Genomic DNA, 13,900 nt, shown 5'->3' on the forward strand with positions numbered 1-13,900 from the left:
CACACCACTCTCTCCTGTAGCAGCAATGTCATTTATCACGGAGGCCTTGAGGCCCAGGTAATGCCTTTCACAACTCTTTGCGACAGACACACAAGCCATCTGGAAAGGGTTTAAAGTGCACACTTTTATTTTCTATTACAAAGGCTAAAAGAAGCAAGTTTGTTTTAATAACAAAAACAAAATTGTTAAAACATCTACATTATTATCTTGGTACTAGACCTTATGAAAGGTACTAAGGTTTTCTTTAATAGTAAAGCGTGGTATTCTTAAATTATATTAATACAAAGACATTTTAAAGGACTCAAGCTCATTACTATCCAGCTTAGAACTGCAGCAGCTCCTTTCTATTTTTCCCATTCATATGCTAAGAGCATATCCATTTCTGACACAGTGTTGATATGAGCTAATATTTTGTCTTCAAACATCTGGTTACCTCTGACACCAGCGTCACCAATCTCTCCCCTCATTTAGAGGGCTGGCAGAAGGATTTATATTACATCCCTCGGCATTTAACAAACTGAATTAAATCAAAGCCTGATGTGTGTTGGTGGAATTTTTATTTTAAATAAAAAAAAAGGACAAAATATTTTCGTAACATTTAAAAAAATTGGTAATGCTGCTCATTAGCCCTCAGATTTATTTCCTTGCTACAAATTCTCTCTTTAGCCCCCACAATGCATAGGCTAGATTGTTGTTGTAGTTGGTCAGAGTGCTGGGCTGAGCATACTGGTTTGTTGCAGGGTTGCTTTCAAACACTGGAACTTATGAATTAATTATCGTAGAGCTGCTAGTGCTGAATTTTTTGGTGAGATGAAATCTCACACTTAAAAAGTAAGCAAAATAAAATGAGGGGTCAAATCTGGCATCTCCTGCCCTTGACATACATATAAGCAAAGCTTTTAATGGTAACTTTACTCATTAACTAAGCACCTGAATACTCTTTCGTTGGGGTGGGGTAGGAAGGACATCACCGGAGGGTTTTCAGAGGCGTGATCAGGAAACCTATCTGTCTATAAACTCCTCCTTTTCGCCACCCCAGAAAAAAACCAACCTTCATGTTAAAATAGGAGATGCTGCATTTCCTGGAGAGAGTCCTTTTCCTTTACTCTCATTAAAGAAGATTCCTTTGATACCACACACATATATAATATTATATAGAGCGATATATTTAATACCTGTGTATATATGCTTCACAGGGGTCACATATATACACACTAAAACAAGTCTGTGACAAAATACTGCAACACCACAGATCAGGTTATCATATCTGGGAAAACAAAAATAGATATGCCATGCCCTTGAGCATCCCCACCCCTCTTTGCCCAATTGCCCCTCCCCTCAGGTAACACTATATGTCTGGAGAAAAGTGGGCACAGAGCAGTCATTTTGATTAAAGAGAAGGGGGGACATCAGCCCCTCCGTAATCTCAACAAATTATCAACTCCCGAGTCACAGCGTAGCAAACGCAACAATTACATTGTAAATGCAGATTTGTTTTTCAAATAAAAAACAAGCATTTCTCCCCCCAAAATTCATTTTCCCTCTCTTCTCCCCTGCACATGTGCTTGCCACCACTCCAAGAAACATGTGCTAATATAACTTTTTTTGGGATAAATTCTGCAGAGGGAGTGACAGGCTGAAGGCGTGCTGATAAAGCAGGGATTAGACAGTTTCAAAAAGGGGGGCATGACGGGAAGGCCAGATTAGCTCATTTAGCAGCAGCTGCATTCCTGTAATTTTGCTTAATCCAGTGTTACAGCAATTCTATATATTATGACTATATGTGGCAAAATAGAAGACCGGCATCTCTCTCCCTTGCCTTCCAGCCTTTACAATTTCAGTGCTTGAAACAATGAAATGTATATACCAGGGAATGAGGTGCCCGGTTTACAATATGAACAGAAATCAGGCCCCACCCCTGATTGGTGGAAACAAACAGAGCATTGTCCAGCTCAAAAAACATGAGCATCTAATAAAACATGGGGATGCCGGGGAATGGAGGGGGGGGGGGAATCAGTGGAGTTGGATCTTTCCAACTGCTTTGTCATCTCCCTGGGGTGTGCAGGGATGAGAGAAAAAACATCATCCCTACTCCCACCTCTCTGTCCAAAGCCTGAATATGCATTCACTGCTTGTAACTCCTAGAGCCACTTCCAGGCCAGGAGTGCCAAGAGTTGTACAGACATGAATAAATGAAGCCTCATGTCACTATTACTGCAATTTCACATAAGGGAAAACTGAAGCATGGAGGGGTTAGAGGCTTGTCCAGGGGACCCAGTAACTTAACAGCAGTTATTGGGAAGACCAGACCATAGATTAACTCATTCATCCTCTCAGGCTCTAACCAACATGCAGGAGCTGAGCCAGCTACCTGTGAGCTGTGTGTGTCCAGAGTTGTGTCTGTAAATAAAAGTGCCAGCTGCCAATTCAGTATCTCCTACATGTTGCTCCCTACCTCATTTTTCTTATCTAGGAACACAGCTATTATCAGAGGCAGGGTAAAGAAAATGGGGCCCAACAATGCCGAACCATCAAGCAAAATACAGCCAGGTTTTATTTGTTATACATACAGCACTGGAGGGCTCTGACTTCTCACAGGCCAAATATTCTCATGAGACCCTATTAAAAATACTCAACGCACATTGCTCCAGAGGCGGGATTGTCTGTTCCTGAGCCGATGGTGCTGTGCCAAACTATGCATGCACCTGCAGACTGTATTGGACTGTAATAAGGATGAGGGGTAGGGAGGGCTCAGGACAAAGCAGGCAGGTGCCAGCACACCCATTCCCCAATTACTGATGGACTAGGAGGCACAAGCTGACTCCCAGAGAAACTCTGGTGTGTTGGCCTAAGCTCATTATTGCATTATAAATACGGAGATCCTGACTCAGTGGAATTATATATGAGACTCTGCACCCCAACTCAGCCAATCAGGTTCCTCCATTTGAGCTGGCCTGGCCTGTTTTAAACACAATTTATATCATTCCAGTATTGGAAATATAAAATCCGGTGAGATGTCCATGCTCAAATTAACCAGGCAAGAGAGCAGGTGGTACAGCAGAGGCACTACAGACAGTCTGTCATGTTAACTTATCCCTGCATCAATCCCGCTGCACTCAAACAATGGGAAGGGGCGTCATCCTGCCAACTTGCCTACAGATGGCACGTGTTGGGCCACATCACAGATCTTCCCGCTGGAGCCAGACATGCCACACGCACTAATGGATCCCTTCAGCTGGGCTCAATGGAGAGCAGTACTAGCTCTCACAGGTACAACATTTAGCTGGGCTGCTTCATTTGGCGATACAGACGATACAGTCTGAGGGCAGGTCTGCACTGGGAACATACAGCAGAATCGCTAGAACTCTCGAGGTGTGAAAATTCCACATCGCTGAGAAATGCCGCTCTGCAGACCTAACCCTGGTGCAGACAGTGCTCGGGCGACAGAAGAATTCTCCCACTGTCCCACTTCTCACTTCTGGGGAGGTGAACTACTGACGATGATGGGAGAACCTCTCCTGTCAGCATAGGTAGTGTCTACACTGAAGTACCGCAGCAGCATTTTCAGTGTAGACATACCATGAGTGTCAACCCTAGGTCACCCTAGAGCTGACCTAATTCAAAATGCAAGTCATTACAACGCCAGAAGCAGACCTGACAGCTAGTTCCCTCTTTTGCGCCACATGGTGCAGTGATTCTATCAAAGGCTCCGGTATCACCTGGATACCTGAATGTTCCCATGGAAAAGAGGCACTTCTCTATTCTTCCTGCAGGCAGAGGCCAGCTTGCTAGAAAATGACTGCTCATAGCACTGGCAGTCTGGCAAGGGGAGGGAGGCATAAAAGATTAGAAACCAGTTTAAACCCAATGTTCATAATGATTACAAAAAACCTCACAAACTTCCCTCCATTGAACACTCCCCACCCAAAAAAAGCAAGGTGTCACGTTTTGGGGACATGGGAGCTGGAAGGTTTTGTGTTTATATTTACCCAGAGGGACCCTCATATTACTAATATGATCTTCCTCTTCTCTTCGAGAAAGTTGCTGAGACATCTTGTCCTCTGTCTGAGAAGGGATACAGGAAGAGTTAATTTCTTTTTTGGGGGGCAGGAGAGGAGAAGAGGGCAGACTGAGAGGGGGGACACACAGTCAAAGTAAAATCACATTCTATGAACAAGCAAACATTCTTGCATTAATAACTGGCTTCAGTTTAATAAAAATAAAAGAACTCTTAAAATTGGTCTCGTCAGCATGCTATTGGTTTGGTTTTTGCACTTCACTTAGCTTCAAACTACCCTAGTCAGTTTTGTCTTCCATTATTAGTTAGCTTTTTTCCAGTTTCCATGCACTAGCTGAATACTATCGAGTTTGGTTTTGCAACTCTGCAAGAGAAGGCTTCAATCCCCTCCAGCAACCAGACTATACCCATTATTTTTATTTCAATCGAAATAATTTCCAAATGCATTCTTTGTCAAACACAAACTCTGAATTTTGAGCTTACGCTACTTGATAGTGTTCCTTTAATTGATTTATGCCCACTTCCTCTGACAGTGCAAAACCCATATCCAAGTAACCATGAATACAGACTATTTAAAAAGGTAATCCCCCAGGCAGAAGCTGACTGACCTTCTACCACTGACAAAAATACAAGCTCCTTTCCTGGTACCTCCTTTTTTCTGATTGATCCCAAGGCCCAGAACACACAGATGACAACAGCATCATAGTATTAGCTATACTCTATGGACAAATTAAGTCTTAGTTACATAATCACACCAATTTTTAAAAAATCTGCACTCTCATCTGTCCATGAAAAAGGCATGAATTGATCCACAATTAGTTTGCTTTTTGGATACAATCAATAGTAACAGCAAAAAAGTAATTTATGCTCACTTTCAAGCTACCCCATCTGTAAAAAGCAGCCTGATTGTTTTCTCAGCTATGTTCATTGAATCCATGTAGGCCGGGGGCTAGAAAACGGTTATCCTCAGGGGAAGATTTGGGGTGTAATTTTGCTCCTTTGCTGTCATCCACATTAGCTAAAAGGCCAGGAGCTTTAAAACCAAAGCTTTAAAATCACATGGAGTTAAATGCTTTCCTCACCTGCTACGATGCTTCTTTATATTGTTTTTCCAGGACAGTGTGCAAGAGAAGGGGAATCTGCTCCGTAATGCTGAGGAGAATGAGGTCAAGGACTGCAGACATCTAGCCCCAATAACCCTTTCCCCCTCTCTTGGTGCCCCCTCAGCTGCATTTGTGATACTGCGATGTCCCAAAATACCTCGAGGCAGGGGATGAAAAAGAAAAGATTCTCTCTCTCCCCTGCCCGACTGTGTTCATTCCTTTCAATTAAAAAAAAAATGGAGGGAAGAGAACAAGAAAAGAAAGGAGAAAATAGAAAACAAACTTCGTGAGCATGGCATTCGCTGCCCAGAGAAGAACTGGGTTACAATTTCATTCACCATCAGAAAATCATATTGGTAATCTTGAAACAAAAGAAAAAAAATTCTCCTTGTGAGACCAGTATCTCAGTCTCCTTGCCCCAGCCTCACCCTTTGAAAACTTGCCTCTGTTTCTCCAGTCAACAGGTTCCCCCTCTCCCTCTATACACCGTCTCGCAATAGGAAGTTGTATTTGCCAAAGTCATCATCCTTGGGGCACAGCAGCATGTCCTTGCGAGCTTTGGCCAGTTTCTGCTTCAGCACCTCCCGCCGGTCCAGCCACTCGGTCAGCTCGTCCTGGCCATGCGCATAGCGACACTTCTCCCCCTCAGGGCAGGCTTTGGTCTTCTGGAGCCTGCCAGGAGAACAACACTACTCACTGGATGATTTTTTTAAAGGGGCAGGGCTTAAAGCAGTGTTTTTTAAACTGTGTTTCGTGGGACACCGGTGTGCCACAGAGAACAACAGAATTCAAAATGACCACCCTTAAAGGGGCAGGTGACCTTTTTTCCTCAATAACTTCCCCCCAAAAACACCTTTTTTTTTTTTGCTCATCAAAAAAATCCTCGGTGTTCCTCATTAAAAAAAATTGTTTGGTGTTCCTCTGTCTTAAAAAGTTTAAGGAACACTGCTTTAAAGGGTTGCTCCATTTCTCTAGCATTTACATTGTGCTGGATTCTACAATACTTTACAAATTCTCCTTCTGTACAGGGATCATTTTCCGACTACAGAAGCATAGCCACCACCGGGGTGAAGATAGAAGGTTGTTTAACAGGGTATAGCAACAACAGATTTGGCCAAGAAGTAATGTACCCATATCCAGCTGAGACTAAATGGGGATTTAGGGATGCAGAATGCAGTGACAAGAAATGGGCTAACACTTAGGGTAGGACATCCCTACTCTTGAAAAAAAAATTCCATGGGATCTTTAAACAGACAGAGTGAGCAGGACCTCAGTTTTCTATTTCACTGCCAGCAACACAGTGTCTTCTAACATCATCTTGAGGCATGCGGGAGAAGGGGGGGGCGGAAGGAGAGAGAGGCCCTCTAGCGAGACACTAAACCCACATACTGAAGCAGCTGGCTTTCCCAAAGAGGTGTGTCAGCCAAGCAATGACCCAGTCTGTCTCCGCTTAGCTTGTGAGATCTGCTGTCACCAGTCATGGGTGACAAGGCTGTGGGTTAAAGAGCTCTTTCATTTCCCAAGCTATAAATAGACTCCATGAGCCTGGAGAAACATCACTCATGCCTCTTGAGTTTTGTAGTTTGCTCCTTTTAGGTGGTAGGGGGGGAGGGAGGGATGCAAGCTTGATTCTGAAGCTTTATCGCTGGGGGTATTCTCCCTCACGCCTCCCCTGAACTGCAATCCCTTGGGGCTCCCCTAGAGGAGCGGAGTGACTTGGTAGCAGGCCTGCTTTCCTTTCACCGGCAGCAGCCCCTGTGTACAATGGAGGGGTGGGGCGCAGTACCTTTCACAGAGCCGGAACTCGCCCATGGGGAAGCGGTAGTTCCAACAGCTAGAGTCGTTGTCGGAGGTGAAGACCTTCTCCTTATGCTTCTCTGACTGGATGTGCTGCTGCCATTGCTTCTTGCTGTTACTGTTCTTCCCACACAGCCAGCAGTGGTATCCCATCTAACCAAGAGAGACAGAGCAGCCCATTAGCTGTGCCCACACTGACCCTCCCCGTGCCAGGGAGCGGAGAGGACGGGATGTTCCCTTCTCTGCCAGAGCATCAAGGATCTCCTCACCCTACATCTCCCTCCCTCTCCTGACACATGAGCATTGGGAACACCTACTGCTGGCAACAGGGGGACAGAACCAGATTCTGTCTCAGCTCACCAGTATCATTCCTTCTTATGCCCTCTCCCCACCCACTGATGAGCCATTACAACCCCACTCTTCGCCCCCCCCCCCCGACCCAATTCTTTTCAGAATGAACAGCCGTGGCTTTGCTATTCCAGGGCTCCAGGAAGAGCAGGAGCCCAGGTGATAAGCGGGGCCCAAGGAAGCAGGAATTCATGTGTGACATGGTTTTTAGCCAAGTGTCTGAAACTACGTTTAACTAACACGGAGCAGCTTTGCTGACCAGGGCCTATACCTCACCCCCTGTCCCCCCTCCCATCACTGCTACCCTGACTGCCCTCTTCCTAGCTGACAAAAAACACAGGCTCTTTCCCAACAGAGCCTTTCAATCCCCCTGGGATTTCCAGTCAGTGAAGTCTCCTCTCATGAGACTCCTGGCAGGGAAGCACAGGAGAAAGGGGGAGCTGTCGGAAAGAGGAGAAAGATTACCATGATGTCAGCATAGTCGGTGGGCATCTGGATCTGCTTCTCTCCTTCCCGGGACGTGAGCGGCGTCCCCTCTCCTGGTTTTCCAGGGTTGTGTTTCTTTAGCCACATGTCATAGGTCTGCTGCATATCCAGTACTGTGCGAAGGGAATCAGCCAGGTCAGTCACCTACCCATCCACTATGGACACATGCAGAAAAAGGGATCTGGTGTTTTGAGTGTGCAGCCCTTCCCCCTCCTCCCTTCAGTTACAGACACTCCTTCTGAAGCATGGTTACATCCTTAGGTGAGAGGCTGGGAAGAGAAATCGCCTTCCCTTGGTCCAGGGCAGGGAGGCAGATGCGACTTCTGAAACCTCTAGGGTATTGTGCTGGCAGCTTTTATGAATATTAAAGGGGAGAGAAGGAAGGCAGGCAGAGATGGCAATCCTCTGGACTTCACAGCCACAAGGAGCTGCCAGATCAGACCTAAGCCTGGCTCCTCTCACTGGGTAGCTCACTTCCTGCTGAAACAAACCATATGTTTCAAACGTTCAAGTTTTCTAAATAAAATAGATTCAAATTGATACTTTCTGCAGAAACAAAGCATCCAACAGTTGATATTTCTGGAACAAAAAAGTATTTTTTGGCCAAAACCAATCACCAAATTTGTGAATAATTTTGGAACCCCCCAAATGCTTTTTTTTTTTTTTTTTTTTAAAGCCGAACTGCCATTAGCCAAAACATTTGGGCCAGCTCTGCAACTCATGACGCTGGCAGGAAAATGAGGGCAAGGGGAAGATTTTGGCTAAGACCATGAGGTAGGATGGCTACTGGCAACCCACATTTACAAGAACTATTAACAACTAGGCACAGGCTGGCTAGTAAGGGGCATCCTCATTCAGGATACAAAGTTCACACACCTCTGTATGATCTTTCACACAACCAGCAGCCTAGTTGTGACAGGCGCAGAGGTCAGGCGTGAGGAGCTCTGTATGGAGCTAGGGCTAGACGAGCAGAGGAAAGGCAGAGCTGGGGCACGGGCAGGTGAGCATGTATCAGCACCAGGGGCAAGACTCAGCAGAAGGGCGATTGCACGGCTGTGCACCATGGTTGTTTGAACAGTGCTAGCTCACACTCTGAGGGTCTCGTTTTCCAGAGTAATTTCACCCTCCTGTTGCAAAGGCGGAGATGCTCGATGTCTCTGCCCGCTCCTGCCCCAGTTCACCACTCACTTTTATTTTCTTTCATGAAGGTCCACATGTCTCTCTCCTCAGGGCTGTGGGCAAAGGAGCAGTTCCCAACATACTGGCACTTCCTGCCATTCTGTGCATGGATACACAGCTGTCAAGAGAGACAGAAAACAAAAACTTCTGGTTAGAGAGGCAGAAGAGAAAGGGGCAGACCTACCAGCTGAGGGACTGAGCAGGTGATGCCAATCACTCATGCCCCTCCGCCCTGGCTCCCCTAAGACTTTAGGGTGAAACCTCGTATAAACGTACAGGAAGTTTGAGTTCAGTGTCTGTCCTCTCACTAGCTAGCCATCAAGCCCATGGCTGAGCCACTTACTCATGGAGCCAGGGGGGGTAGTGGACAGCAACTTATGCTAACCCAGCAGTGGCATCTGAAGGGGACACGCTCCCCCATACCTTCTCGAGGCTTTCAGAGGGAGGCAGAGAGATGCCCAAAGTGAGTTTAGATTCCAAGCAAAAGTCCCCAATGACAAAACTTTACTAGGAACAGCAAAAAGTTCCCCCCTGCATACTTCCAGCCCACCCTCTCTCTTACCCCCTCATAGACAGTGCTACAACAGGGAGCCCAAGGGGCAGCATAGAGTCTCTCCTCTCCATTTAGGGCTGCCCTTATGCACAAGCAAAACAAGCAAGCTGGCAGCTGCCCTGCCTCCTTCACTCCTCACCCGCGGGCCTCGTCTCCTGCTTCAGCACAGGACATGGCTCTCTCCTAGATCTCCGCTCCTATTCCAGCAGCTGGACTAGAAGTGGAGAAAATAACCCAGGTTTCCGCCCCGTTTCAGCAGCTTGGGCCCTGCAAACTGTCTGATCAGCCTTGACTAAGCTGATGGCTGGAATCCAGATCAGCAGTAACCCCAAACTGTTATCCACCAGGAGAGCCTGACTGTGCCCCATATGAAAGCATATGAGCTAGGCATGGTATGAAGAAGGGAACTGTGCTTCTTGGAACCACTTGCATGCAGAGGTTTCTGACACTACAGCACCCACTTAGGGAGGGTCTACTTTGCAATAAACCACCCCCACTATTGATACACTGACCCCCCTCCTTGCAGCCTCAGCAGAAGGGCCAGGACTGACGGCTTCATTTGAGGCTTAACTATTCTCTCACCTTTCAGAAGCGAGAAACACAGCAGCAGGGCAGGGGAGAAGGGGGGAGGGAAGCTTGCACTCTTGTTGCCCAGGCACTATCTACAGTGGGCACAAACCGAAGGTTCACTCTCCAGCAAGAGCCAACGTGGCTCCTTTTCCACAAACACTAGCCACAGGGATGTGCCAACACTGGAAAAGGAGGAACAGCTCCCCAGACACTCCAGTGACATTAGTGCCAGTGGCTCCGAGCCATGCCCATGGCGCTTGTCAGGTCTTTTCCTCAGAGGCAGCTTACAGACAAACTCACAAAACAAAAGTTATTGCCCCAGAGCACATGGTTTCCCAACCCAGGGCTCCTTCCTTCTGCAGCTCTGCCACTAGGCACTTCCCTCTTTCTCTTAGAGCCCCCCCTCTGTGCCAGACAGGCCTTAACCCTCTCCTGGCCATGCCACCCTATCACAGGTCCATTAATGGAGGCACAGCAAAGACAACGAAGGGCGACTTCTCCTTCCGCCAGACGCTGGATCCCATTTCCCATAGCACTTGTGCCTCTTTTTGCACTATGGGAATCTTAAAAAATGACAAAACTAAGTCTGGTGAGCAGTGAGTCCACACACACACACACACACACACACACCCTGTGACAGCTGTTCCTTCCCCTTGCTTTCCCCCCACAGCTGGAATCACCCATGTGACATCACAGCTATCTCAGCAGCAGCCGCTCAGTCTGACCTGTTGCCCCCAGCACACACAACGTTGGCTTTGGGCTGAGTGTGGAAGAGACAAAATATCCGATTGGAAACAGACTTTAAAAAATAAGATTTCTAGGAAACTTGCAACAGCCACTCTAGGAAGAAACTCCCATTCCTCCAGGCAGGCACCCACAATGGCACCATCTTTGACTGTCATAGCAGCACATCAAAATCTTTCATAACGAGGCAACTGATCACAATCCAGAAGCTGAGTGACCCGACTGACTGAGCGGCTGTAGGAGTTTTATAGCTTCTGTCTGTGAGCAGAAGAGGACCCCAGGCATTTCTACATGGGCTCCCTTCTGGCTTTGGATTAAGCAGTGCTAGACAACTCTTCACGGAGGGAAGCGCTGCACTAACCAAGGGAAGGGCATGTCTGGATTTCCTCCTCCTCCCCAAGGTAGAGAGGTGAAGAGAGCTACAGAAAGTACCTACCATCGCATGCTGGGCTGGGACTGGATTTCACAGCTTCTCTCATAGCTCTGGGGTTTTAATGTAGGGATTTTTTTTTAAGTATCTGTTTTTAAAATCACCTTTTAAGTGAGCAATAGAAACTGGGGGAAGTGGCTGGATTGGAAGCCTCGGAGACCAGTATGCTGTTTATCAGCAGAGCAGGTACAGCAAAAACAGGGACAACACAAGTTTCTGCCCCAGCTATGACCCAGACTGGAAAGGCAGGACCTAAGGTGACCGGCTACATCCCACTCCTATCTCCTGAGCCAGACAGTCCTATAGCAGGCGACGGCATTAAGAACAGTGTCAAAAACCTGTCTGTGGGGGTCCTTTCATACCATGCCCCAATGCCTGCTGTTTGAGATGGAACTGACCTCGTTGGGCCTTCAGCTGGTCTCTGCTTTCCACCCAAGTCTGTGTCTGTCTACCCGTTTACAAAGAATCTGCCACTCGGGCATCACAGCACTGGCTCCCTGCTCAGAACATGCACTACCACGCTAGGTGGGGAGAGGATGCTGGAGCTATGGAGGGTGCGGGACTTACATCATATTGCTGTGGGAAGTTGCGGATGGAAGGCAGTGGTCGGACAGACACCCACTTCCTCTTTGCTTTGGACATCACCAGCAGGACACGACGCTCCTTTGTCCAACTAGGAAATGGGGAGAGGAGGGATTAAAACAAAATGGCAGACAGAGGGGCAGCAAAGGGGTATAAAAACATCCCCTCACCACCCCTGGTCCTTCAGAACTGGCTCAGCCCTTAGCACAGCCTGCCCCTTGCACTGCCTGGCAACTGGACTGGTACATGTGTGCACACAGGTTACGCATACTACAGCAGACATGCCAGAAGAAGAGATTTTCCAAGATTCCGTGGCTCTAGTTGTGAGCTGCTGCACACCCACAGCTTTCTACGCCCCTCCCACCCTCACCCCCACGGTGATTGAGCCATTCCTTGTCTACACAGTCTGCAAAACACTTGAGGATCCTGCTGGCTGAGAGTAGAACTGCAAATCCTTACACACAGAGAAGGCACTGTGAACAAGATCTTCCATTAGGGCAGATCACTCTTCCACAATGTCCTACAAAAGGGTCTGAAGAGGGTATTGTGGCAAAAAAGTTGAGGCCAATGTAGCAGATGCACAGAAACAGGACAGCCCAGGAAGGGACGGTGACTGTCCCTCTCTCTGTGGCACTAAGGAGCTCTCTCTAGGACACCACATTCACAGAACACAGCAGGCAGACTGGATGCATTTCAGAGAAATACAACAGAAATGATCTAAAGGTCAGGGGGGAGGTCATTTAAAAAAAGGGATGTAAAGTATATGCTATGGCTAAAAGTACAACCACACTGTGATAGAATAACCACCGGCAAACATTTAGTGCCTGGAAACAAGTTTGGAGAAGAGTTGTTTGAGTGCTCAGCTAGGAGAGATGGGATGACTTGAACAAAGGGAAAACATAGGCTTAGTCTAACCTCGCTTGTAAGCTGCTGAAAAGGGGACGGTGTCTTTGTTTGCTCTGCAAAGTGCCATGCCCAAAGAGGGCATTGCATACAAATGATAAATAATAGAACTTGACTGCAAACACCACTAGCTAATAGTGAAGTCTGTTAATCTGTGGAACAGTCTCCCGCAAGGGAACAGTCTGCCAAGATGGGAGCCCTCACAGACATTTCAAAGCAGCCTGCATGAACCACTGGAGGACAACTATATGGCAAGGGGAAAACCTACACTGAGGCAAGTGGGAGACTGGAGAGTGCAAGAACACTTACCAGTGGCGGGCTTTGGCACTACAGTACTTGAGGTCCTTGTCTGGCTCCACCACCTGCCCGTTCCTCCAGCACTGGCCACAAACAAATTTCATTTGGAGGTCAAAACTGCTTGATGTTGGAGCCCGGGTGGCAGCCTGCAAAGGGAATCATATGAAGGAGGACAACTCCAGCAAATGGACCTAGACATCTTGTCCATGACAGTACTGTGTACAGGCACAGGGTTATGCATGCCAATGCCCTTGGAGAGATACGTTTCCCCATAGGCATTTGTATACTACAGCTACGGGTACAGTATACATCCAAGGCATACAGGCAGACTGAGCTCTTGTTTGGTAGGACCAGGCATTGGTCCATCAAACCACTGGTCAGTTTAGTCTGGTTTCCTACTTCCTGCCATATGATATATGGCCACTGATCCATCCAGCTGCCCTGCACTGACTTTCTTATCCTGGGCATTTAGCAGACACAGGCAACCTATCTCCAGGAGCAGCAGTTTGTTTTCAAGCAGTTTGCTCAACAGTAATATGGCTTATAGGGACATGTGGGCCTCCTCTGGCAGGCAGTAACAGGAAGCCACAGATCCAGGACACACTGCAGAGTACAATTGTGCCTCAGTAAGGGACCGCTGGGCCCCCCAGTTAGCAGATTTAGTTCTTCTGACTGAGGCAGATCTGGTGGCACATTTATTTCCACCAGCCCTGCTAAGTCTGCTGCATTATCCTGCCATGTGGTGTATTTCACAGCAGAACCATGAGCAGCAGGTTAGCTCAATTTGACAGGCCAGACTGACACACTAGAGGATGACAACATTCAGAGTCTCGAGGGGAACTTTTCATCGAAACCTAACAGCGTCTGGCTGCTATTCCAAAAACTTCAGG

General features: G+C 47.4%; 1 protein-coding gene across 7 annotated transcripts in view; it reads right to left on the reverse strand.

Moving 5' to 3' along the window:
• Window positions 1–104: 104 nt before the first annotated feature.
• The window catches only part of ZC3H7B (zinc finger CCCH-type containing 7B), a 57,570-nt gene continuing 43,774 nt past the window's right edge, over window positions 105–13,900 (reverse strand). For 5 of the 7 annotated variants that reach the window (XM_075936213.1, XM_075936229.1, XM_075936226.1 and 2 more), the window contains 6 exons: window positions 13,023–13,156; window positions 11,796–11,901; window positions 8,941–9,049; window positions 7,732–7,865; window positions 6,908–7,071; window positions 105–5,793 (listed from right to left, as the gene is read on the reverse strand). In XM_075936213.1, the coding sequence (XP_075792328.1) occupies window positions 5,601–5,793; window positions 6,908–7,071; window positions 7,732–7,865; window positions 8,941–9,049; window positions 11,796–11,901; window positions 13,023–13,156 (840 nt within the window). In that variant the 3' untranslated portion in view covers window positions 105–5,600. The remainder of the gene's footprint in view (window positions 5,794–6,907; window positions 7,072–7,731; window positions 7,866–8,940; window positions 9,050–11,795; window positions 11,902–13,022; window positions 13,157–13,900) is intronic. The other 2 variants (XM_075936192.1, XM_075936188.1) reach the window with 2 other exon arrangements.

This window comes from Pelodiscus sinensis, chromosome 1 (genome assembly GCF_049634645.1).
Source record: "Pelodiscus sinensis isolate JC-2024 chromosome 1, ASM4963464v1, whole genome shotgun sequence".
In the NCBI taxonomy this organism is placed as follows: domain Eukaryota; kingdom Metazoa; phylum Chordata; order Testudines; family Trionychidae; genus Pelodiscus; species Pelodiscus sinensis.